The sequence below is a fragment of the Bombus terrestris genome, chromosome 3 (assembly GCF_910591885.1).
Source record: "Bombus terrestris chromosome 3, iyBomTerr1.2, whole genome shotgun sequence".
Taxonomy (NCBI): domain Eukaryota; kingdom Metazoa; phylum Arthropoda; class Insecta; order Hymenoptera; family Apidae; genus Bombus; species Bombus terrestris.
The window spans coordinates 1,243,653-1,270,859 of record NC_063271.1 but is presented as its reverse complement, the minus strand read 5'-3'; the positions used below and the strand labels follow the sequence as shown (position 1 = coordinate 1,270,859).

Below are 27,207 nucleotides of genomic sequence, written 5' to 3'. Positions count from 1 at the left end.
AGAAAGAGCGAGGGCTCTTCTTCATGATCAAGCGATCCGTCCATCGACACGCTTACCGAACACCATATTTTGCCGTAAAGCGGAGGAAGAATCGTTGAACGTTGTGAAAATCGACTTGTTCCAAGTTTAGCGCGTTGATAAATTTAGCATCCTCTGGCTTAGGATATCGCGACAACGATCGAAGCGTCGCGTATCGTTGGACGGTTCTCTCGGTGTGACACGGTATTACAAATATATAAAAGACGTGTGTATATATGTATATATATACATATATATATATGTATATGTATGTATATATATATGGATATATAGATATAGATATATATATATGTATAGCGAGGGACTTTCCAGTCGACAGAAAAAGGGAGACACATAGGCGTATAATATTAGCGTTAACCTAGATACGTGTATTTGTAGGACCGTACAGGGTGTGTACGGTAACGGTGACATTAAAGGGATTGTTTCCTCTTTTATAACGGTAAAGTGAGGGGGATGGCTTCAGGCGGGCGGTACGGTATCAAGCGTGGAGCTAACTTGTGCACATGACTATGCCGGTAGAAACTGGATGTCGCGATATGGCGATCTTCCCGTCTTCTAGATTGAAATTACGTCGAAAAATTGAATCCTCGTACCGATAGGACAGGTCGATCACGCGATATCCTGGCGATCAATCGCACATCGAGAGCTCCGACGATGATCAATCGCGTTTGACGAGACGCAACGACCGAGGGGACGAAACCGAGATTCTACGACGCCGATCGTAAAGTTTGGAATCATTGCGTTATTTCATAGAATTCGCGGCTTCGTTGGTCATCGATGTCCGAATTAATGGTGAATATTGGTAAAACGATCGAGACTAAACGAGCGATTCCACGTTTTCGACAAGTGGGAACTTGCGAAAAGGCTATAAAACGATATCTCTCGGTCGTTCGCGTTAGGATTTGTTTCTAAAGTGGAGCGATACGAGAGTTTGGTGTGCCGGAAGAGAGAGTCAGAGAGTCGTGAGAAACTAGAGGAAGAACGAATCGCAAGTCGGCGAAAAGAAAAACGACGAAAGGAAACGAAAAGACGAACCGAAAGGAATTAAGATATGGAGAGCGAGCTAAGGCACGATCGAAAGAAAAAATAACGGTGGTTGGTGGAAGGAAAGGGGACGGACGGTGTATGAAAAGAATCACTTCGCTCGAGGTGATTCGATAATACTAAAATAATCTTTCCTCTTTTCGTCTGTTCGATTTCGAGGAGGGGATTGGAAGGATCGAATCGTGCGGGCGCCCCGTGCAAGAAACGTGTCTTTTTCTTTGGTATTGGAACAAACACACACACACACATTCGGTAGACCTCGTGTTGGTTGGTTCGCTCGACGCACAGTCCAGTCGAGTTGGATTCGCTTGCGAGCAGCCAGCATGCGACACGCAGTTTTGTAAGTACGTGTGTAACGAACAACGGATGTGACATCTTGTGTGCGATACGTGCTGCGGAACGTGTCGGGAACAAATACGTGCCTTTGGACAAAGAGATCCAGCCTCGTTGTTCCTTCCTTTAACTTTCGTCGATCGTCGAACTCGAAAGAGTCGACGCACCGACGAGAATTTTACGGAAGAACGACGATCTCGTTTCTCTTGGCCGCGATATTTAAATATGGTGTGTCGTTTGTGTGTGCTTCGCATTCGCAAAACCATGTGCAGTACGGTGTAGAAAATGATTCATCGATGTTGTTTCGCATCGTCAGGCAGCATTTTCAAAAACGAAAAGGAGTCGAAAGGAAACGAACTTTTGGCGTGGATTCGACCTCGGTAACTGCATAAGTATGTCTGTATCGCGTGGATCGACTCGACTAGCCGAGTCGTTAAGCATGATCGTACACGTGTCGCGTGCGTCCTCTAAAACTTCTACGATCGCGTTGTTCGAGCGCTGCAAGACCAAAGAGCGTGAGTTTGCTCGCCACGCTAATTTGTTCGTCGATTGCGTCTGCGACGTAATCGCGATCGGCCGAGGCGAGAAGCGTATCTCTCCGTGTTCGCAACGATCGGCCTTCCAACGAGTAACGCTGGAACGCGAGAGACAGCTCGGTGCGCGCCAGGCGAATAGACCCAGCGTCCAAGGAAACGAACGAATCGAGAAAAAGATAGCAAAAAGAGCGCGAGAGAAAGAGAGTAAAGAGAGGCGCGTGGATTCGCGTGCAGGGCTGTCGTATGCCGCAGCGTTTTCTCTCGTTATTTCGATCGTGTACTTTCTATTCTCGTTGATCTTCGATCGAACGAAGCCGGTTACTTGTGCAACGCTTCGAACCCCGCCACCAGTTCAAACATGGGCTTGTCAAGGCGTACGAGTCGAACGCACGTCGTGTGTATGTGTGGGTGTGTGTGTGGTCGTGGGAACACATCGATATTCGATATCGGTTTTTCCACGCATCTTCGAGTACGTCTACTATCAAGACGAGGACACAGCAGCGGGCATGCAATAAAAAGGGGAGCAAGGAGTAGAAGAAGAACGGCACAGAGAAAACAAAACGGTCCCGGAACGCAGAACTTTACCGAACGTAATGAAAATCGAACGTAATGAAAAGAAGCGAAACGGAAAAAACCGATATACAAAGGGAAAATAAAATATCGGAGTAAAGCGAAAAGAAACGTTGGATAAACGCGCGAGACCGAGGTAGGTGGTAGGATAGGATAGAGCAGAGCGCGAGTGCCGTGAAACGTTTCGTTTACTTTTCAACGCGTTCGAATTCGGCCGCTTGTACGAGAGAGAGAGGGAGAGAAAGAGAGAGAGAGAGCGATTGGATCGCTCGCGATTACAAGAGATCGATATATTCGAAAAGTACCTACTTCCATGGAAGATCCAATCGGCTTTGGTCGTTCGAACCGATTGCAAATTCAATGGACGAGCGAGACAGACCAGCGTGCCGGAAGATGAGGAGGCAGGCACTCGCGCATGCCTGGCATGGAAATAAAAGTGTCCCGATACTGGAACGAACGGGAAAGAGCGTAAAGTAAAAAGCATCGAGACACATCGTGAATCACGATTGTTCAACTAAAGTCTGCTCCGAATGGATTCAAAATGACGAAAGAAGGAGAAAGAAGAGAAGGAGCGTTTGGTTTTCCAGAGGGAAACGCAAGAGTATTCAACACAGCTGTGTACACGTATCAGTGGGTACAAGGATGACAATTATACAGAGAACAATAAGTAAATTGGCAGGCAAGAACAACAATGTCCTCGTACAGATATAACGTTATATATCTTACAGTTGCCTCGAACTCTCCATTGTGCACGTTTGTCGATAACGACGAGTGATAGATACGTTCTCGCGACTCTCGAAACCACGAGAATCGGTGTTAGGCTGCTTTTCGATTGGTTAAAGTTGCCAAAAACGCGAGATCGAGACTCGACGAAACGCGAGTACAGATCGAGTACAGAGAAAGGGGAAAGAAATCTTGAATCGATCGTTGTTCGTAAAATTACACGGTTACGCACGAAGGATACCAAACGCGTGCTTCGTTGTTCGGCCTTCTCCGTCGTGCGTTATCGCTGTTATCAGGCGCGTAACGTCCACAAGAAAATCTAATTACGCTTCTCTTCGAGACGTTTTCGGAGAGAAAGAGAAAGAGGGGCAGCAAACCAGCTAATCATTGACGCTTACCTTCATCATGAGCAGTACTGTGTTTAATACGATGAGACCCATGATAAAATATTCGAACGGCGTCGATACCACTATTCTCCAGATTTTGTACTTTACGCTGTTTCGTTCTTTCGGCATGTACCTCTCCAATGGGCGAGCTTGTATCGTGAAGTCTATGCAAGATTTCTGAAACGAATGGAAACGAAACGAATAAATCGACCACGCGTGATAATTCTATCGCGTCGATCGATCCACGCTTTCGTGTCCGATCTCTCTTAGCGTTAGACGAGCCAGCATCCTCTCTCGTTAGTATACGACCGATATAGAGATCCGGTTAACGGTAGTCCAGCCAACCAACCTGATTTTTGTCGATTTCGCCGTCTTGCAGTTCAGCCTCTCCCTGCTCCTGGAAAGTGATGATAATCAAGGCCACGAAGATGTTGACGAAGAAGAATGGAAATACGATGAAGTAGACGATGTAGAAAATGGACATCTCTATACGAAAATTTTGAATGGGGCCTTTGTCCTCGTACGTGGCCGCCATCGAATTCTGCAGGATTTGTGGCCAACCCTCGCCAGTTTGCACCGCGAACAACGTCAGCATAGCGGCCATCACGTTGTCGTAGTGAAAAAATTGCGACTGCCACTCTCGTTTCCTTGGCTCGGGCAATAGGGCGCCCTCTTCGAAAACGAAATATTGACCCCTGCGAGGCACAGCGAGGAGAGCATAGTGAAACGTAATTGGAATTTATTTGCACCGTCGAAAAGAACGAGGACAATTTTTACGATAAAATCCCGTACCTCGATGTTGGTCGATCGGTTTCGCCGGTAAAGGTAAAAGAAACGAGATACTCACTGGCAATCCTGTTCCGTATATTTGCTCTCGTCGTTGCAGTAGAAGAACTTGCCGTTGAACAGCTGCACCGCGATCACAGCGAATATGAATTGGAACAATATATACACTATGAGAATGTTGATGACATTTTTAAGACTGTTCACCACGCAGTCGAACACCGCCTTCAGCTTCGGCACTCTCTTGATCGTCTTTAACGGTCTAAGTACTCGGAGCACTCTCAACGACTTGATCGTCGAGAGATTTTGTCCAGCCGAACTACCGGTCATGTCGAAGGCGAACGAAACCGCGGCGCATATCACAACCACCGCGTCCATAATGTTCCAGAACTCGCGCAGATACGAGCCCGGATGAAGGATAATCCCTAGATCGATGATCTTCAGTATCATCTCGACGGTGAAGACACCGGTGAACGCGTAATCGAAGTAATTCAGAATTTCGTTCCTCGGCGAGTTCTCCTTTACGGGATCTTCGGCGGCCAACGCGATACTCGACAGAGATATCACCACCATTATGAAGAAGTCGAAGTACCTCAGGTTGACGACCCAATGGGCGGCTCTTCTTACGCTGTCGTCAAACGCGTTTTCGAATTTCGTATTTTATATACCAATCTTATATACGAATCTAAACGGGCTAGGGCAACTTACGGATTCGTAGGGGACAGTATAAACATGGAGGAGTATGGCAGCATTGGTTTTGGTCCCGTGTCATCGTCTTCATCCTGCTTTTTCTCTTCTTCGGACGACTGTTTACCACCTTTTCCGTCTTTGCTGAAATTCAAAGACAGTTACCGGAGTTGGCAGCGATTCGTTCGTACCGCGTGTTCGAGATTCCGTAGAAACCAAGAGGAAACTTACAAATTCTGGTTGGGGCTCGGAGGGCAGATTTCTACCTTGGGCGCGCCACCGTCTTTCGGATTCTGCAGAGATTGGATCTCTTTCTCCAGTTCCTGCGCCTGTTTCTGTTTATCCTCTACTTCCTCCTCGTCCTCGGCGGCGCTCAGCTCCTGCGCGTTTGCCAGATTGTCGACGGCGATAGCCAAGAATACGTTCAGCAGAGTGTAGTTGCCGAACAGCACCAACACGATGAAGTACAACGAGTAGATCATGCCCCTCTTGTGACCGCCTTGCGACTCTATACCCTGGTACATCACTTCGTTCCAATCTTCTCCGGTCAGGATCTGCGTGCACCGAGTTATACCCAATTACAAATGGTACCGCCAACAACGTGTCGTTTCTCTTTCTATATCTATCGAAGCTACTTTCGTCTAAACATTTCGTCTAAACATTGCGCCGACGGAAAGACCATGTCTCGTGTAACTCTTTCCTTACGGTCGAACGCAGTTCGAAGCAAATACGCAAGTTAGATAGCGGTCGAACGAAACTTACTTGGAAGACAGTGAGCAGCGCGATGGGAAAGGTGTTGAAGTTGGTGGGCGGCGTGCCGTAATCGAAGTTGAACTGGCCGCCAAACAGCTGCATACCGAGCAGCGCGAATATGAGAATGAAGAGGAAGAGCAGGAAGAGCAGGGAAATGATGCTACGCATCGAGCTGAGCAGCGATATTACGAGGTTTCTCAGGCTCTTCCAGTATTTGGTGACCTTAAAAATTCGCAGGAGTCTAAGGGCACGTAGGACGGAGAGGCCGAAAGAGCCGGACTTCACCTCGGACCAGATCACTTCGAAGATCGATCCTGAGATGACCACGCAGTCGAAACGATTGAAGCTCGAGTCGAAGTATGTGCGAGGACCGAGCGCGTACACCTTTATGAACATCTCCAACATGAACAGAGCCAGGAACACGAACTCCGCGAAGTCTGTCAACATCCGTTTTAACACCGTTCACAAACCGGAGAGACCAATCAAATTGCTTTCGTACAGAATGATTCTTTTACTGGTTAATTCAGAGGCAATGAGCGCCAATTACGTCACGATGATACATTCCTCTTGCTACTATACTATACCGTATATGCTACACTATACGATACTATACCGTACTATACTATACTATGCTATGCTATGCTATGCTATGCTATGCTATGCTATGCTATGCTATGCTATACTATATTATACTATACTAAATATAGCGAGAGTGTGTAATTGGCGGCACTGTCGCTGAGTTAACTACTCGACGAAAAGATTACCCTGCACCGATCGTTTGAATCTGCCGGAATTGTTTACTTACAGAGGAAATCGGTCAGCCATTGCGGCTGGCCGTAATGCTCCACGGCTACGCAGACGGTGTTGAAGAACACAAGAACGATGACGAACCAGTAGAACTTTTGCGATTTTACAGACTTTCGTATCCAGTACCTGAATCTTCTCTCGGCCAGCCAAAACTGCTTGCAAGGTCCCTTTTCTTTCGTCGAGGAAGCCCTCGAAAACCCTATAAACCGTACATCGATCGTTTTAACAATAATTTCAGCATATTCGTATCTCTTCGATACCAGTCGACCGATTTTCTTCGTGCTTGTCTTTTCTTTCTTTTTTTTTTTTTTTTCTTTGCTACAACAGAGATGATATCGAGTAATTTTTCCAACGAATTTATCCGTGCAATCGCGTTATATCTCGTTAGCGCGTTAACTAACGCTTTCCCGATAATATATATCGTAACGCGATACAACAAATTACTTCCCAGAAAAATGTTGCATCGCAGAACGCTAAAAGTTTGTCGGCACTCGGTGATGTATTCGATATCGTGATCCGATTCCAGAAACTTTCTTCTATAACTCTGGCTGATAATAGGTTCTACCAAGTTCGTCTGGAAGATCCTGTTTATCTTTGACTTTTGTTCTTTCGTTTTTTCTCGTTCTTCGATTATTTAGCGGACAGATATATAGTGGACAGAGACACATCTATTCTAGAGATTACTCTAACACAAGCGGCTGTTTCTATCTATTCTGGACCGACGATGCGTGAAGCTAATCTACGACTAGACGTCGAACGCTACCACTTAACCAGTTTTTTACGGCGTTCTATTTCGTCAAACAGATTTCTCGCCGTACACTACTAAAACATCGATATCGGTACTCCTCCACCGTTGGACGTACCTAGACCACGTGGATACACATTCGCCTGGCACATTCGCGATTCGTCGTTTTATCGATATCGATGAAACGCGAAATTCTCATCAACGAACGGAAAGAACGACGGGTATCGGCGATTCTCGCGAATGCCCCAGGCTGATCGGTAAGTATAAATATACATAAATACAAGTATACACAATTACACCAGCCAACAGAAGCAATTCTTAGAAAAAGGAAGATAAAACGCCTCGATTCACCGTAGTGTGTCGTAATTTCTGAGTGTTGAGAATTTCGAAGACGTTTAAGTTTCTTCGTTCGCTTTGTCGCGCTGTCTTTCTTTATGTGTATGTATGTACTTTAATTACGCGAGGGTAATTGTTCGGTCGGTAGATGCGAGATATGCAGCGATGCAAAGCGAATCGGAAACGATTCGCCCGTCTACATGCCCAAAAATCGGCACGTCCAAAAATCTCGAACGATCGCGATCTAAAAATCTCGTTGATCTACGTGTGTACATGAGCGCGCGTATGTGCGTGTTGCGAGTACTGATACGGTTCGTCGCGTGCGTCATAGGTGAAACGAAAGAACCTTTGAAGGGAAAAACACAGAGGAAACAAATACGAAAACAAGTTACGAATACAGCCTCGTTTACGTTGCTCTTTGCGAATCGTAACACTGTCTGGTTGTAGTTACCTTTCAGATTTTTCTTAGGCACTGAAACAAGAGGAGCATCTGATAGCGTGTGTCTAGAATGTTCGTCGCCGTGGTCGAGGGAATTAAAGTGTCGCTCTTTATCGGATGCGAAACAGAAATCAGAAGGAACGTCAGATCGTCCCACGAGCAATTCTCGCTCGCGCCAACTTCTGCATTTCTTCTTCGTTCGTTCGATCGTGGATAGAATTTCAACGGGAAGGCAAAGATTATTACTCGTGAGACCATCCGACTTTGGTTTATTAACGCGTCGATTGCAACGCCGATGAACATGAATATGCAAAATAGAAAGTAACGCCGAGAGAGACTTGGAAATGAAAGAGAAAACGAGCGAAACGATGCTTTCTCCCCAATGCGAACAGAGAATGATCGTAAGACGTAAATATTCTTTAACGTCCTCTATCCAATTACGAACGATGCACGAACGATGGTCGGTTTACCAAAAGTCAATGCGAAATCCTTCGTTAGAGTCTGAATCGTTTCAAAGATTATTAACGTTTCGATTTTCGATCGAAGAGCAGTCAAAGATAATATACGCGTTAGAGGTAACGTCGAGCGGGAAAAATACAACTCACCGTCGTCCTGGTCGTCGTCGCCTTCCTCCTCCTCCGTATCCGTGCTTTTGCTCTTGCCAAGCTTTTTCTTTTTCGCCTCGGCTCTTTTTCTTCCTGCAAACATACGTACATTTTTTCTCCTCTGTCACTCGCTCGATACGCTTTAACATTCTCGTCGACCAAAGAAATTCGTAACGAGACCCAACCACCAACCTTCTAATATGTGCTTCTTCTCCTCTTCCGTGGTCCTTTCTTCCGCGAGTATTACCTCCTCTACAAATAACAACGTATATTTACTCTCTATACGGTGGAACGCACGAAGAAGACGAAAGCGAACTCGGTCGAACGAAAAAGGATCGACCTATCGTTAGACGATGCGTAAAATGACTGATACAAAAAGGACAAAAGCTACGAGAGTTTACAGCCTAAAAAAGACGTTAGCCGTAAAGGGTGCGCGATCGATAAACGATGTAGCTGGCATGTTGACTTTCTAACCTGCTTTGCAGATCCAATTCAGGTAACAGTACAGTTCATGCTCGAGCTGCTGCTGTCTTCGCAATTTCAGGAAGGACTGCCTGTTCTCCACCTTTTCCCTCTCCTTCGCAAACTCTCTACAAGCGTTACAAAGATGATAGAGCAGCGTTACACGGGACGACAAGGGATCGTTTCCACGTAAATACGCCTTTCCCCTTTTTCTTTCTTTAAGCGCGTTACTTTAACCAGCGAATATCCGAGTCGTCGCCGAGTATATTCTAACCTAGCGAGTGGGTCTACCAAGGATTCTATAATAACGGCACGTAACGTATCGTATTAACCGCGACGCGGTGTCTATCGGGGCAAACAACTACAGGTTGTACTACTAGCGGAAGGTACGTAGCGCGACGACCAGTTACTCTGGCTTTACTACTGCTACTGGCGACTCGCCTACCCAGCGAGTAAACGGCTAGCGCGACGAACTTAAGGAAAGATCGATCGTTTCGAAACCTGCTTGAGTGATCCATTTTAAGTAGGCACTGAACGCAGTCGTGAATAGACGCTTTCTCTTTGTTTTCTGATAAGCCGCCCGCCTCTCGACGCGTGTTCTTTCGTTCGAAAACTCCCTGACGAACAGAAAGAAACGTAATCGGCCGTTCTTCGCTGAAACCGCGACTGCCTCATCCGAGTCGTTGAGCCGTTCGTACTTCGAATAAACGAATTCTCGTCGACGCGACGAATCCACGAGACATTTTTCTTCCACGTGCAAATACCTTCTCTTCTCTTTTACATAATTCAGTAAGAAAGCGAATAACGTTTCACGTTCACCGTGGATTTGTTACGTGTTCGTAAAATTCGTAAAAATCCGGCAAATTGGCAAATCAGAGAGAACGAACGTGAACGAGGATCGCGATAATCGAAAATGAGGATACTCACCCGCTCAGGACACCGAGAACTAAGTTCAGCATGAAGAATGAGCCAAGGACGATCAATGGTATAAAGTAAATCCAGTTGTACGTGCTGCCAAGAGCGTCGTTTGTCTGCAAATTTGACCAGAGCCACGTGAAGCCCATGTTACGTGTGCGAGCGCGAGTCACCGATTCCACGCAGCTGTCACGCGCATCGATCGCGATGATCGAAACCAAACGGTTGGCATACGACGTACAAACATCGAGACACTTGACCCTTCGTTTCCCTCCCCTTCCCCCCTCCCCTCCCACCTTTCCTTTTCTCACTTGTTCTCGTCCCGCTGGGAATCTATCTCTAAGAATCTTCGAGCTTTCGTTTTTAACTCTCCCTTGCAAGAAACAGCACCAATTTCCCTCGTCGCGAAGGCCAATTTCGTTTCGAGTTGCAAGAATGAAACTCGAGGTACACGCTCGTCGATCCGTACGCTCATCGTGCAGCGTTACGAATCACGAGTAACACGACTAGTCGATTACACACAACACTTAAGGTGACAGTGATTAGAAAACGGAAAAAAAAAAAAAAAAAGAAAGAAGAGAGAACATATTAACACTATACAAAGAGACAACGGTCAACAGTTTCATGGATATCGCAGTGCCATTTCTCATACAACAGGCATGTATTATTTGTAAGATACGATTTGCAAAAAAAAAAAAAAAATAAATTAAAAAAAAATAAAAAAAATAAAGAAAGATAGACAAGGAATTTCCATCGTATCGAGAAACGAAAGATATCGATCGTTGTGCGCGGAACCGAATCGAAGAAATTCAAGATCCTCCGACGGAGGATCGCGCGGTTTGAAGTTCTTCGAGTTCCGGTAGCGCGGAGTACGAAGCTTACAAAAAGAAATGCGATTAACACCAAGATTTGCAAAGAGGGCTGAAACTGACAGTGTTATACTGAGCAAGGTGAACATGTAGGTCAGTGTTAGCTGTAAAACATCTGCAAGCATTTCTCTTCGGTTCCGACGAACAAGTATGAGACGGGCGGAAGCGAGACGTCATAGGGCACAGACACAGATATAAAGTGAAAAGAAGGGGGTGAGAAATAAACACGGGCACACAGACAATGGACGATCGGACAAGGATAGAAGGATCGTTACGAAGGGACGAAGTATACGATCACATTTAGAAATTTCAACAGACGTATTAAAAGTAGCGAACGACGGCAAGCAATGGAAGAAAGGTATACATATATAGGGTAGGTAAGTGAAACGACAGAGAGAATGGAACGTACTCTCGTCGAATCGACGACTCGAATCGACCACTCGCAACGCCAGGTGGTTTTCCCCTTGGCGAAACCAAGTCTTTGTCGTTCGCGGTCGATTTCGAGCCGAACGAGAGAAATTTGGCGATAAACGAACGACGAATGCGAATAGGAAAATAAATAAACGTGGACATGGAACGGAGAAAGAATCGGCACGTTTGATACGCGTTGACTCGGGGTAGGTGCGCGACGTGACGACACGAAACGGAGAAACGTACGTATATAGGAAACAGAGAGAGAAAGAGACAGAGAGTTTTTAACACTGAAGGACATATCTCTTGCTTTACCCAGTACAATATGGCAGTCCAGCCCTCCATAGTGATGCACTGGAAGACAGTGAGCATGGCGAATCCGATGTTGTCGAAGCTGGTGATGCCGAAGTTTGGTCCCTCCCAGTGATCCATGCACGTCGAGATGTTCGCGTCGCACACGTGGGCCCCGAATGGCGCCTCGGATTTGTTGTCCGTGTTACACGGGCTCGCCTGTTCGCCCTCCTTCACGATTACATCTACAACAGAGTGAACGTCAGACCGATCGGTTCTCCTTCGTTTGCATTCGTCAACGACTCTAGTACTTGGACGGATCGCTTTCTCTCTCCGGCTCTTGCTTTCCGAACGAAATTGTATCGAACGAAAGAAAAGAAACGCTTCTCTCGACGCGGTTTACTCACTGATATCCCTGATGCTGTAACACGTTTTATGCAGGGTTCCCGAATAGAATTCGAGCCCGATGATGGCGAATATCACGATGGCGAAGAGCACCAGCAGACCGATCTGCAGAAGCGGCGCCATTGCCTTGATAATAGACTTGAGCACCACCTGGAGACCTGTTTGGAAGAAATTCGACAGGAGTAATTCAGGCCCAACCACCGCGCCCTCCAAGCGTTTATTTACTCTCTTTTTACTCGTTTCGCGTCTCTTTATTTTTCCTCGCTGCTCGGGGAAGCGTGCGTGCCGTACTGTCTTTTCTTTTCTTTTTTTTTCTTTTTTTCCCGAAGCCAAGCTCCCGAAACGAAATCAACGCTCGACTATCGTGTTTAAATAAAGGCGTTTGTATTATCGATACGAGGATCCACAGCGGCTAAACAATTGAGATACTTCGTTCTTGTTACATGGACACAGCATACAACTCTCAAAAGATATAGCTATTTGGGTGGTGCTACGTAAAACAAAATAGTCGTTCTAACGTTGCAAGGCATCTACGTGTAGATATATAGATATAAAAATATATACTTGCAAATAACGTTAATACTACAACTGAACTACGAGCTTTATGTCTGAAACGTTTAGTCGTCGGTTCGCTCGTAATCGGATCTACGTAGCAGCTATCGATCAATGAAAACGTTTCGAAGAATCGAAGATCCGATCGATCCCCGAAGTATCCGAATTGCAGAGGCAGAGGCAAATCAGAATGCGCGTTCCTCGAGCACCGAGCCTCGTGTTTTCGCGTTTTTTCTTCTAAGAAAAAAATTAGCTCGCTCCGTATACCGAACGGAATCGAACGTGCGATATACTTAAATTTTCTTCGTGACTGGAAATTATTTTCAATAGCGACTCGAAAGCGAACTGATCGTTCGAAAAGTGCCAAAACATCTGACGAGCGAGTGATACTTAAAAAAAAAGAGAAAAAAAAAGAATAGAGAAAAAAAGAAGAGAATGACGGAGAGGCCGTTTCGTTCGATTCGGCTGGATTTTCATGGCCGATTGTATTGAAACGCTACTCACTCGGTATGCCGGAGACAAGTTTGAGCGGTCGCAACACGCGTATCGCACGCAACGTGCGCAGATCCATATCCAGTTCTATGCCTTGCGAGAACGCCGTGATGAACCTGCCCCAAAACACACACACCCCGCCACACTTTACTACTTTCTACTCTATTACACTAATACTCACGCTACTTAAGTACTTAAGCTACACAACTATGTGGTAACTAGCGTTCTATGACCTAACCGATGGGAAATGGGAGAATGTCTAATCGGGGTGAAGCTCGTCGGGGACCGATATATCTTCGCTTCTTTTTCTTCCTTATAATATATACGACACGAAATCAATTTTATCTCAACGTACGTTTTCTATAGCCTTTCCAAACTATGTAGGTCGGACGGACAGGGAATGAAATTCTATGATCGGCGACTTTAAACGCGACCGTTCTTTACCATTTCCTACTACGTCTATGCCGACTATGACTAAATTGCGTGCTGATAAGCGGATCCGATATACACTCAAAAGTACTAGGAGACATCTTTTATCGTTAATAATTACACTATCGATAACGTTAAACGTAAATAACAGACGATATAACGCGATCTTTCGTTTAAATCTTTCGATAAAACGTATCGTTACTTTGTGCCGTTTTCCAATTTTCAAGCAAATATAATAACTTTCGAAGCCCTAGGACTTTTGAGCGAAAGCGCGAATAATAAAACTTTTAACTGGTCGCGTATTTCCGCGTATGTACTGCGATCGATGGCGACTGAACGTGAAAGTAAACGTACAATCGAATTCAAAGACAAAAAGCTCGACTCTCGATTGTCACAGCGTCGGATTAGCTTATCGAATTAGCGCATCGTTGGATCACCCTTTAAACTATAATCGCGAAAGGCGGAGAAAACGGTTTCCAAGTTCGATCAATTCGGCTTAATATCGAAAGCATGGAGACGGGTTAACGGGTCGACGGGATGGAGCAACTACGCTAAGAGATTAAACGTTTAATGATTTCTTTTATCAAGAGGATTTCGACGCTTGGATAGAGAGGAAATTCTTATTAAGTTACTCACGCGAGATTCTAATTCTAGATGCCGTTGAATACAATCCTCTGCTAACTATAACTCTAGTTCCACGAAGATAATAAACGTAACATCCGTCGCGGTCGTTCAACTCGTTCGTCGTACAAAGCTTACCCCCGTTCTCTGTCGATTGCAAAAATATCGACGGATCGTTTCGTTTAATCATCCGTTTATTTCGTTCTGATTTTATCGTTCAAAACGACCACGACGGATCGTCGATAACGTTGGCGTCCTAAATATAGCTAGGATCGTTCGGGCCCTAAAATACACCGCTAATTGAGAATGTCTATAAATTAGAAGCGAAATAGGAAGATTTCCCATACTGCAGAGTTTGCATTCTTCGTAAGATCTTCGTGAAATCTTCGTCGAATCATGGCAGAATCTTGGTCAGCGTGGAAGAAAAATTGATTTCATTCTCGAACGTTGAATTTGCATCCTGGTATCTTTTTTCTTTTTTCTTTTCTTTCTTTTCTTTTCTTTTTTTTTTCTTTTTTAGGTAAGAGGAGTCCGAATTCGTTCGCACGCTATGATTCGTGTTGCGGAGTAATCGTGGGGAAGAGAAATTTCGAGGACCGTGATCGAAGGGAAAGCAGATCAGAGAGAGGATATCTCGGTCGAAGTCTAAAAGTCTGTGTAGGACTGTGACTCGGTCTCTCGAGGATGTCTAAAGGTACCACTCTCTAGCAAACACGAGCTTGCTCGAATACGTTACTGTTCTAGAACATGTACCTATTTACCAACGTATAGTCAATTCTATCAATCAGTGACTGTGACTAAAGATAGAGTTTGCTAAATATAGAGACACCTGCAGGCCAGTAGTTTCGTGTTTTTTGCGTGTGTACGTGTGTATTAAGTATACGCGTGCGTATTCCGCGTTACACGACAAGTTTCGAATCGAAAGAAATCTAACGTATATATTATAATTCGTACGCTGTTCAACGAGCATCGAAACATCAGCGAGACCGTTTACACCGATTAAATCGAATTCGCTTCGGTCGTTCGTTCGTCTTCGGCCGTTTATCGCGTCGTATGCGAGCGAAATATTTTCTCGAAATTTTCGATACACCTGACGTGCTAGACGCTACGCGAGCTGAATACGAAAAAAAATTCGAACGGCGAATTAAAGATACTCGTCGGGCATCGCGGCAACGAAAATTCATCGCACGTCCGATAACTTTTCCTTCCCTAATGAAAAGCCAAAGATTTCGTCGATGACCCGACGTGCCGATATATCCGCGCCGTATGTTACGTAAGTGTGTGCGTGCGTGCCACTCTGTGTGTGTGTGTGTGTGTGTATGTGTGTGTGTGTGTGCGCGCGTGCGTGCGTATGTATGTGTCTAATTTGTCGACTTTGAAACTCTCTAAATGTACGAATAACTTGTGCACAAAACTGAACATAACGACAGAAGATATAGAGCAAATAGTAACGCAATATAACACTAGCGACTAATTCACGCAAGTCCTCTATAGAGACAGTAGAATATCAATAATACGCATAGATATATATATATATGTATAACGTATAAGACACTCGAATTACGCAAACCACGTGGACACAGAATATATATATATATAGATATTATGTTCAATTAATATCGATCATCAAACTGCCAACGATCATCTAGCGTCAATCAACTGTTTCTAATACACCCATAGCCTCTAAGTGGTGGTCAATCAACGATAAAAAACGGAACGCTTAAACGACGTGAAAAACGTGTATAAATAATCGGGAAAACTAAAGAAGGAAACTAAAAGGATAGAAACTAATAAATCTGTAATAGAAAGATGAAACGTATATAAAACTAAGGAGACTAGTCGAACGCACACAAACTGCCAGGAACAACGGGGGATTAGTTAGTTAGTTAGTTAGTTATCAATCTGCTGCTCGACTGTTCTCTGTTACTGCACTCTGTACTGTTACTTATGGCGTTTGTATCGTTTGCCGTTTCGCAGAACTGTGACTGACTCACTTGGAATTTTCGAAACCAGCTTTAGCGGTCTGAGGACCCTGAAGGAACGTAGCATACGCAGGTCGACGTCCACGTTTGTTTCGGCGAACACGGTCATCGACCTAATCCAAGGATTACTCTAGAATCTATCTGCTCGGCCGAAAAAAACCGATCGACGTGCGATCTCCTTAAATCTTAAATCAATGCGGAGAAAGATCCTTTCGTTGCGTCGTCGTTAAATTTCAAGTTTTGCGAGTTTTCGTTCGCGCGTAAACGTTTCTCTCTTCGACGTCGAATCGATCGTCGGCCAGCAAATCGAAATGCGTAGGACGCGGCGAACGACGCGGAAAGAAAGGCTTTCTCCGTAAACAGGGCTCCTCGAGGCGAGCGTAATCGGAGGGACAAGAGAGGTGGTCGTTTAAACGCGAAATCATCGAAACGGAACGCGCTGGAAATTCGATCAAAGCCTGACCAAGTACGAGACATTCTCCTCGTCCACTGTTTTCCTCTCCGTGCGTTTTCTTACGAGACGAAGCGAGTGCGAGCGTTCTACGCGATGCATCGCCATCCAACCGAGAGACCAACAGAGAGACAAAGAGACAGTGGAAGATGGAAAAAAGTGGAAAGAGCAAGAATGCGCTCGTTCGTTTGCACGGAGTAGAAGAACACGGGGGGATGGAGAATGAAATGATGAGCGAGTTCGCGGTGAAACAAAGTAACGTGAAAAGTAGAAGGAAACGAAAGTACGTGAAACTCGAGCGATGAGCTTTCGCGAATTTTAACGAAGGACGGTCCCTGTTTTCCGTATTCCTCGGCTGTTTTACGTCTCTCTCTCGCACGCGCGCAAATCGATCGACGGGGCTTTCGAACTCGAACCGAGAGCGGAGGAATACGGAAAAGCGAGACCTCCCGTTGTCAAAGATAGTCCCGGAGAAGAAAGGGGAGAGTTATCGGTAGCGTAGAATAATAGAAAACGATTCGCTCACCCGGTCACCACGACGAAGAAATCCATGATGTTCCAGATGTTGCGCAGATAGGAGCCACGGTGGAGGACGAAGCCAAGGGCGAGGATCTTGAGGCTCGCCTCGACGCAGAAGATCCCGAGGAAGTAGATTTCCGTGGCCTCGAGCTTCTGCGCCAGTATGGTTTTGTCCTGCTTCGGCAGGTGCTCCTCGAGGGCGAGGACTACGCAATTGGCGATGATGGTGAGCAGGACGGCGTACTCGAAGGGCGGCCATTCGATTATGAAGCGAGTATGCTTCCTGATGCAGTTATCCTCCGACAGGATGAACAACGACGTAGTGCCCTTGCCACCTGCCCCACCGCCACCCGCCCCTCCGCCCTGATCCCGGCCTGGCGCCATGTCCACCAGACCAGGTACCTGTTTACAACGTTTTCCTTCCCTTTAATCTCATCCTACCCCCTTTCTTAACATCCGTATCCTTCCCCGATACTCTATAAACCCAAAGCGATTCTTTTCCGATCGATAGCGACCGCTTTTCCCCGAGAAACCGAACGTTTCCTCGTTACGACACGCTCTCGGGGGCGAATGCCCAACGATACCCGATCCCTCCGCGACAAACCAAAGAAACTAGCACGTAGATTTTTCGAGTTCGCCTCTTACCTCCCCTCCAAAGCTAGTCCAGTCACCGAGACCACTCAGTCCGGCCAACCTCGGCCTTCTCCTGTACTGACTCGCGTATCCAGGGTCCCTTTGTGCCGCCTCTTGCGCTGCCAACCTGCAAATCACGCAAGATAAAAGGCGTTAGCCAGCGAGCAAAGCTCACGATACGTTATCGGGCACGCGTATGCGACGGCACACCTTGCCACCAGAGGATACCATCGATTTTGCAAACTCGTAGTTCGCGGCGTGTCACCGGCAAACACGGAAACGAATACGCGACCGCGAGAAGCGGACGCGATCGCGTTCGACTTTCGTGATACGCGACATTCGACCGAGCAATTTCGGCGAGAGATTCCGCCTGTCGAGATAAGAAATGCAAAGTCACGCTACCGAGGCATTGCGACGCGATCAAATACGCCAGGAATATACGTACAGAGCGTGATTATTTTTGGGAGGATAAGAATCGCCTGGTCGGATGGTAGTTGCCAAGTGTTTCGCCAGAGAGGTCGTTAATGGCCAGCGCGAGCATATAATACGCCGCTGGAGCTAATTAACTACATTAGCCGAGACTTTTGCAGCTAGAAGCCTGCCACGTGCGTGGCTTCTACTCGTAGGAAAGTGCAATCAAGGTAGCCGGTAATGCAATAACTCGCGACAAGGATACCGCATAGGACATCCGTTCATTTTGTCGCGTGCTGCGTGCCTTCTAGCTCGATACATAGCTGGCTAGCCTCGTTGCCAGATTACGTTCTATTCACCGAGCCTCGATTCTCTCTATTCAGCTGCGATCAGCGTCACCATCCTTAACAAGTTCTAGCTCGTTTACCAACAAGACGATCAACTCCTTGTTGCGTTGAACCGCGAGCAGATCGTTTACCGTCGATATCGCCCTCTACGACGATCCAACCGTTTCTCCGACGATACGTAACAGATACGATAGAAAAAGTATTTCGATTGGCCAACCTTTCCTTTCCCAATTCATCGATTCTAGGAAAAAGGTTGGCTGCTGAATTTGCACAACGCGCGAACGAATATATCCTTGATCGATGGTAGTTAGACTGGGGATGTTCCTTGGAGCCCACTAAAGTGCTCCGTAAGTTCTTCCGAGAACGCTGGGACTCGAGAATGCCTGCGACGCCCTTCGTTCTACGACGAGAGTAATCGGATAATGCAAAATTTCTAACGGCGACGAGTTTGCTCTTTAAAAAATGGTATCCTCGTTTCGCCGACCTAACATCCGACATCGAATTCGTTCGGTCGTATCCCTTTATAACTCGGTTCGCGATTATCCTTCGTCGATCGGACGTGTTTGCGTAATTCGTGACACGGCAGAGACTAATTGCGCGTTGTTCATGTCAATGCTGGCGAAACTGCGTAAACCGATACATCGCGTAAACGTGTTTCGATTCATCGAATCGGTGCAATTCATTCGTCGATACAACCGTTGCTCGGACCGTTCGATCAACGCAAACTACAAACGTCGTCTGGTTGCGACGACTTGAAATTTCGCGAGACTGGCACGCGGCACGAGTTTTCCACGATTTCTCGGCATCTAAAAATCGCAATGTCCTCGGCGTTTTTCAAATCTATGCTCTACGCGTACAGGAACAGCGTGATCGAAACGAGAGGACGCGCGCAATCTCGTCGATCAATTAATAACGATTTAATTTAATCAAGCCGTAGATACGAAGTCCATTGTCGATGCAAGCGGTAATTTGCCACCTACGCCGACCTCGTACACGCGAAACGCATCAACACGGCATTATCAGTCAGCCACGGTGTCGTAATAACGATAACAACGTTACCTATCGACGCAATCATCGCTGTTATATTCTCATTCGTTACGTCAACGTTTAATTAACCAAGTTCGAACCAGAAAATTGACTTTTCGACTGTTTACGTTTTAAATCCAACCCATTTTGCACAAATCGAAATAACTCGTCTCGTCAAAAGTCGTCTTTTCCTCTCCGTACAAGGTCCCTTGGATAGGCTGGTTAAACGCGAAGGAAGCGCGTTAGAATTGCAAGCGACTCCCTGTCAGATTGACTGTTCGTTCGTCCGTTCTGTCCGACAGAAGGTCTCTGAATTATTGAGATCGAAGCGCGAATAATTGATAAAGCGTAGCCCATATATCGGTAAGATCGATAGTACTCTCGAAAATGAGCTAGCACGGTCCGCCTCCGAGCAGTTCGACAGCGGAGAACGACGCGTCGCATCGTCTAACATCGCTCGGTCCTCGTTCGAGCCGTCTCGATGATCGTTACGCCAGCAACAGGTGTAACCTATTGCCGATTGCACACGGGCGAAAACTTTCGGAATTTAACCGATCGGACGCGCGCCGAGTCGAAATCGTTCTTTTCTTCGTCGGACAAACCGGCCTCGGTCAACGCCCGATTCTGCACGAGCAACCGAGCTTCGCTCCGCCGAATGGCTGGCGATCGAGCCCGAGGAACGTAGCGTCTCCGAGCGATTTACGATAGAAATCGTTGCTGAGCCGAGGATCCCTGGGATTTCTCGGTAAATTACCGAGGAACGAGTCGCGACACCATGCTCTCCCATTCGAAATTGCGAGAGGCGAATTAACTTTGCGTCGTCGAGCTAAAAATCCGAGTTAAAAACCCGTGACGAAGGTTAATCGCGATTTATGCTAGGCAACGCCGTCCAAAAAGACTTTTTACAGGTTACCGAGCCACGATCCGAAGCACCGAGATCCGTGCCAAACCCTCGTGTCGCCGGCCATCCGTGTTTTTTATTCGCGGTAATTAATACAAGGGCTCTTTCGCCCCTCTCTCTCTCTCTCTCTCTCTCTCTCTCTCTCTTCGATGCGTTCGTCTTTCCGACGATCTCGATCGTTTCGTTCGCGCATGCCCAAACGCGCTACGTCGTCCGAATGTTCACGATTCGATCGTTTTTCCAAGCGACGCGGGGCAAAGTCGACGGACTCGTTACCAACGAGATCAACGAACTCGAGATCGTTTCGGCGTGAACGATTTCCTGCGAAAGGCTGAAATCCTATCGATCGAATATATTCGGCGCCGCGTAGTTGGCTAGAATTAGCCGGCGTATGATCGGACCACCGACGCAAAACCTAAAGTCTGTTTGACCGTAACCGATTGATTACGTCGTGCAGTTTCTCGAGGAAAACGGAAGGGAACGTCGCGGTTCTTAAATGCGAAAGGTCGTAAAACGTTTACCGGAACGGAGAAACGTGGGAACGAAGGTAGGTGGAACGGCGTATTTTTGCTGCGCAAATACCATCCTTGACTCTTACCGATCGAACCGACGAATTTGCAGAGCTCGCGAATTTACTTTAGAAAAATTCACGAAGGAACATGAGAATAGCTGGTCGGGTTACGGCCCGAAGGAGATGGAACGTTCGCGAACCGGCGAACGGGACAAGGAAGGTGCACGCAAAAATAATTGGCCTTCGATTCCAGATCGTGAACTAACGAGGGAGCAGTCGTGAGAGAAGGCCATTTTTTTCATCTTGTTGCGGGTATAAATATGCGCGATATCGAATTTTCCGACCCGAACTATCGCGAGAAAACGTTCGAGGTGCACGATATTCGTTTCTTTCGATTTTCGATGATCGGCCCTTTGAATCTCTGCTTTCGGGCAACGAACAATTATCCGGATGCTATAAAAGAAAGCAAATGTGTCGCAGCGTCTCGTCCGACATCCTAGTCGACGGAACGGCGTTCCAGCGTCGAGAAGCATCGAGATTAGTGTCTATTCGTAGCAACTGGGACGGCACTTAAAAGTTTATTATGGCTCATCAGTTATCGACGATACTTCTCGAGAGTTATTAATATCTTTCGGGAAATCAATATGAAAGACGTGACGCCGCGCTATAACGGATCTCCTTGAAAATCGTTGTATCGGTGTGCATGATTCTCGCGTTAACCCTTCCCGAAGTCGTTTAGTCAGCCACTAATACGAGAGACTATCCCTGTTACCCTTAATTTCTACAAACGATCGACGAATCAACGATCTGAACGTTCTAGCCGTTGCAGTACATCGTGGTTATAGATCGGTTTTCGATAATGCGTAAAAAAAACTCGAGCGAATTGGGGCTAAGTTTATCAACGATATCAACCGTATCGTGTTTTTTAAGCAACCGGGTTTGCACGCAACCAGAAACTTCCTAGCCTCGGAGCTCTCGAAACAAGCACGGTAATATCGCACGATATATCTATACCGCGACTAATCGGCGCAGGCGTCCCGTTTACGAGCGAAAATCAAACATCCGCGAGAGCAAGGTATCGCGAATATTCGATTTCTCGATGAACGTGCCAATCGCGATCACTCTTGAAAAGCGTTTCGGGCGGAAGAAGCGCGACGAGACTCGTTCGAAGAAAGAGAAAGGTAAATGACGGAGAAATCACGGAGAAATCGTCGAGGGTTAGAAAAACGCGATATGAAATAAACGTGATGCGGGTTGGGGGTAGGCGTTATCGTGCTCGAGTCCTGATTCATCCTTGAAGCAGCTCCCACGCGGTACGAGGCGCAGCCCGAATAGAGGTTAACGTTAAACCGAGAACGATCGAGAGGAATATATTCGAGCGGAAGAAAGGGTAGAGGGCGAAGGAAGAGCGAGAGAGCGAGAAAACAGGGAAGAGGGACGAGAAGATAGGGGGATGAAATTGGCGGCCGACTAAGAATCGCAGCAGCTCGAGTGCGCCGGTCGCACCACCCTGGGTCGCAGGGATTCGGGCTGGCGCGCAGCCGAATCGCCGCTCTGCGCCACGTGCGCAGTATATCTGCCGCCCGTGTGTCCGGCATCTTGCTGTCTGCTGCTTACCTTCCTACCTTTCAACCTCTGCTCGTCCGTCTACCTACCCTTTGCCTCGTCCCGTGTTTTTCCACCACGTGCACGCTACCAAAGCCGATCGAACGATCCTTAGGATTACGAGCACCGGTCGAAGCATCGTCGCCGACTCGTTCACAGGCTGCAATCGTCGCTCTCCGCGAGAACGCGTCTCCGGGGCGTCTCCCGGCAGCCAGCTGTGCCGCGCTGCGACCGCGATCGTTACCCGAAAAGCCGGCTAATGTCGCCCTCTAAATGCGCGAAACGATCTTGCCAAAAAGCACCGGAGCACCGAAAGCGCTGTGACGCGAGCATCACGGCGCCCACCCGTTCGACACCTCCACCGTCTCGCGCTTTCTCTCTTTCTCTCTCTTTCTCTCTCCCTATATCTCTCTTTCTCACTCTCCCTGTCGCGCTTTCTCTCCGACACACACACCTCGATTCTCTGGCATCTCCGCGATATCGAGGCTACAGTCGGCGACGTTGCGGAGCCACCTAGAGAGAGGGGGTTCCTGGTGACGTCACCTCTCCGCCATTTTGTCCGGTGACGTCAACCGAGCCACGACCATCACGACCGCCACTACCGGCCGCGTACCTTCCAGCTTGTTCTACGTTTTCGCAGGATTCTTCCGTCAACCGGCTGCCTACCTCCTTCCAACCTACCACCGTCTGTCTACGACTATTTTCCTTTTTTGCGTTTTCGAAATTTCAAACTACCTCCGACGACGCAACGTATCTATAGAACCAAACAACGACACGAAAGCGATCGTAACATTGGGTCCTAGCGTTTAGGGTTCGACGGTGTGATCCGATCGACTGTACGTGTTCGTAAACGCGAAAAAGGTGTTGTTGGGTCAGTGGCGGTTGTGCGAACGTCCAAGCGTCCCAGCACATCGGTGGCTAGTGCGTAAATCTAGGTCGAGGTAGTACGGCCGTGGGCAACGGCATTCGGGGGAATTCGATGCAGCGGTTCGCTTATGCTCGGCGTCGAGCGACGCGATCACCCTGCATAACGTTCGTCTTAATTATTCGATTCGAAGCGCTCCAGGCAGCGGTCGATCGACCGCGGTAATCGCATCAGCCGGTCACAGCGTGCCAAGACTTTTCGCTAACGGACACGCGTCACGCGGTACCACCTATCCGATACTACGATACCTTGCGTCACGTGTACCGGATAAACTTCGAGAGGAAAGAAATTCCCAGCACCTCGTTCAACCACGAGATCCCATTTGCAACACGTAGCGGGTAGGACGCGTGGAAGCCGAAAAAGAACGTTCGATATTCATCCAGAAACCATTCCTATTTGAGAAATTACTATAGGAAATGAAATTTGCACGATGTTAAGTGGAGAGACACGTTGAATGTCGCTGCTATCAATCGTTATTCGACGCCTTGACTCGCAACTTTGCTATGTCGCGAAGGATACTATACTTGCTCTATCGATAGTGTGCCAGGTGTTATCGATTCTTTTAACGAGGATATAGAAATCACCGGTTGCGCGCGGTCTCTCGTATTTTTACAGATTTTATTCAACGGACGACTCTGACTGTCGCGCGACGTCGCTACCGTCATTGAAAAGGTAGTTGCCAGCTTCGACGTAGTAGCGACGAATACGTTGCTACTTTGCGGTGGCCTGAAGATTACTCGACTACTCGGCGATGAAGTTCGCCATATTTCGCGAATCGTTTGCGAACAACGAGCATCGACTACCCTGATGCAAATACAGAGACAGATCGATGACGCTATTACGACTGCCTCGTGACGACGTCGTTAGGTCCGATTCAAAATCGTTAATCGTACGAGCGAATTCGCGCGAAATAGAAAGCTCGACCAAATCTCGAAATCAGGCAACTTCGTTGATAGCGATCCTTCCAAAATACGGTTACCGGGCAAAGCCAGATTTTATCAAAATTTGCGCTCCAGTGGAGAAAAAGGGAAGAGACGGAGAGATAATAGAGCGCAATTGAAATACCCACGGTCTAATGCGGACGAGCCTGATACGAAGCTGAGGCACCATAAATAGCGCTAATAGCATTGTCTGCGCGTTAAACCCGTGTAAACGCAGGCGGACGTCGGTGAGAAACGGGTGTTGGATAGCGAGAGAAGGCCAGCGTTAAAGAGCCACCTAGCCATAATAACCGCCTACATAGCCCGGTAAAATTACCTTTCGGTCTATTTGCCCCCAGAAACCGGGGTTACGTCAGCTGTACACGTGTGCGACGAATACGTGTATCCGTTTCGTTTCGACAGTTCCCCTCCGTTCCCCTAACGCGCCCTTGCCCTGCTGCTACCACCACCCCCTACGAATTGTTCTGCGATCGCGCGTTATGTCACTGCGTACGTTTACGTGCACCTCGTGTGCCTCGTGTGCGAGTACGTCGATCTACGTGCACTGCCTAATCACAGCCGCATCCCCTCGACTTCTCTACCTTCCTCTCGACTCTTGTCACATATCTACGACATACATCACTCTCGTATTAACCTGACGATGTTATTAATTGCAATGAAAATTTGCCGCTCGTCCGATAGAATCGAAATTTCGAAAATTTCGGACGACCGGAATAAATTATCGACGATGATCCTGCCGTTGTTATCGAGTACGTGGGAAAAATGTCATGTTCGTGGGAAAAGACGAAATTTCGAGTAGCAAACGGATATTAAATATTCGCAGATAAATCGTCGATCGCGAAGAAACAATTTTTTATCGAAGAAGCGTAGAGCGTAGGCAACGAGCGTTTGCAAAAGTGCTAGTAATATGCAAATTTAATTGACCACGGTAGCGAAGAAAGCGGATACACGAGTTCGTTTTAACGCGTTTATTCGTCGTCGCTGCTATAAACGCATCGTCTGCGTCTAAACGCATGCGTTTTAGAGCAGCCCGTCGGTCAGCAACGATTACACCGAGTACTCTAGCTCCGCTGCGATGCGTCGATCGAAAACGCGAATCGCGTTCCGACTATAGCCGTCGTTTCAAACGATCAAATTTTCCTCGAGATTTTCCAAACTTGCGACAGCCACGTCCCGAAGATAAACTTCTGCTCGCGATCGTGAAGGACGCTCGAGAGAAACCGTTACGCTTCGATATCGAATTACAGACTTTCGGAGGCAGTTTCTTACGACGAATTAGACGTTAGATCGTCCCATGGAGTATTCGATCGTACTTTCAAACGTACTTTCGTAGATCGAAAGCTACGAACGAGTATAACGAAAAATCGAACGTTTATTTTCACCGAATGTTTTAACAAATTGGACATATACTTTAAAATGATGCCAGTTGATTTACGCGCGAAAGATCGATATCGTTGCGGTAATTTACGACCGGTTAACTGACGTTGCATAGTGGAATGCTATAAATCATATAAAATCGAATGTCGCAGCCGATGATATCGAGTCGAAAAACGTCGAAACGCAAAACAGCCCTGGCAAGCCCAGGGCAAACGCGCGAAAGAGGCGCGATCGCTGGCCCTGCAAATATTTGCCTAACTCCCGAACGCGAAGAAATCCGTCGCGTAAACTTATAAACGGTCGGGAAACTGTCGATCGAAACTGTTCTCTGCTCGACGTGTGCGAGTCAATCCGATCAGATGGCAGAATTAATTAGATTTGCGCGACACGAAAATTCGTAGGGAGGACGATCTGTCGATCGTTCGCGGTCGCCGACAGTTTGCTGATTCAACGACGAGCAACGGCGATGGAAAAAAAGTGAATGAGAATGTGAAAGAAGGACGAGCGAACGTTGGGAAGGGGAAGAGGGTTCCTGGCAGGGTTGTCTCCAGATTGGCGAGTGCTCGAGCACCGGTCACGACCGAGGATAAAGCTGTATAACTATGTGGCTCGTAACGTCGAGACGAAAGGGGACGGCTATAAACGAGCGAGATCGTCTGGCGCCTGAGAACGTCTCGAAACGCTGCTGCGAGACGCGCATCTATGATTTTAACTCTTTCGGACGAACAGCGACCGAGAAAGAGGAATCGAGAGAAAGAGAAGGGAAGGGGATGGAACAACGTCATGGCCAGACGTCTGACTCGTCCCACGCCCACGCTCCTCGCCACACACGCCATTTCCGAAGAAGTTGCACCAACCAGTGCGGATACGTTTCGTTTTAGCGCTCTAGAGAGAATCAGCCGCTGCTTCGTCTTCCCTCGATTCCTCGGTTAGCGCGGACATTGGTAAAATCGCCCGTTCTTCCAGTATCTTTAAACGCGATTTGATCACTCGACGATACGTATGGACCTATCAAAGACGAACCATTTCGATACCTATGTATCTAGGACCTGAGTGACCTATTTTCGTGTAGCGAAGCCGAACGTTGGCGAGACGTTGCCGTTCGATTCCTATCGAGTAGGACACGTAACCAAAGACAGGCATTACAGAGGTGACGTTGCTGGCTACCTCTCGAAATTTCCTCCTACGCGTATCGTGGCGGTCGGCGGGAAACGCGCGTGGCAGCTCGAGGATTGCGAAATCCTACGTGACTCGCAGCGGAGGAGCAAGGAAGAAAGAGGCGGGAGGAAGAAGGTGGCGGGAGGTCGAAGGAAGGTTTCGTGAATCGGAAAATAAAGCACGAGGC

The 27,207-nt window shown here is 47.2% G+C and overlaps 1 protein-coding gene across 24 annotated transcripts in view; it reads right to left on the bottom strand.

Moving 5' to 3' along the window:
* The window catches only part of LOC100647135 (voltage-dependent calcium channel type A subunit alpha-1), a 99,372-nt gene that overhangs the window by 22,620 nt on the left and 49,545 nt on the right, over positions 1–27,207 (bottom strand). For 20 of the 24 annotated variants that reach the window (XR_007223542.1, XM_048404653.1, XM_048404652.1 and 17 more), the window contains 16 exons: positions 17,831–17,945; positions 17,193–17,587; positions 13,196–13,299; positions 12,142–12,297; positions 11,759–11,979; positions 10,176–10,279; positions 9,261–9,376; positions 8,979–9,038; positions 8,787–8,879; positions 6,660–6,860; positions 5,864–6,291; positions 5,333–5,655; positions 5,123–5,245; positions 4,479–5,042; positions 3,981–4,326; positions 3,644–3,808 (listed from right to left, as the gene is read on the bottom strand). Coding sequence is in view for 23 of the 24 variants with exons in the window: in XM_048404653.1 (XP_048260610.1) it covers positions 3,644–3,808; positions 3,981–4,326; positions 4,479–5,042; positions 5,123–5,245; positions 5,333–5,655; positions 5,864–6,291; positions 6,660–6,860; positions 8,787–8,879; positions 8,979–9,038; positions 9,261–9,376; positions 10,176–10,279; positions 11,759–11,979; positions 12,142–12,297; positions 13,196–13,299; positions 17,193–17,587; positions 17,831–17,945 (3,514 nt within the window). In the remaining variant the exon portion in view is untranslated. Of the gene's footprint in view, positions 1–3,643; positions 3,809–3,980; positions 4,327–4,478; positions 5,043–5,122; positions 5,246–5,332; positions 5,656–5,863; positions 6,292–6,659; positions 6,861–8,786; positions 8,880–8,978; positions 9,039–9,260; positions 9,377–9,749; positions 9,866–10,175; positions 10,280–11,758; positions 11,980–12,141; positions 12,298–13,195; positions 13,300–16,227; positions 16,329–17,192; positions 17,588–17,830; positions 17,946–22,669; positions 22,954–27,207 lie in introns of those variants that run through there. The other 4 variants (XM_048404656.1, XM_048404654.1, XM_048404655.1 and 1 more) reach the window with 4 other exon arrangements.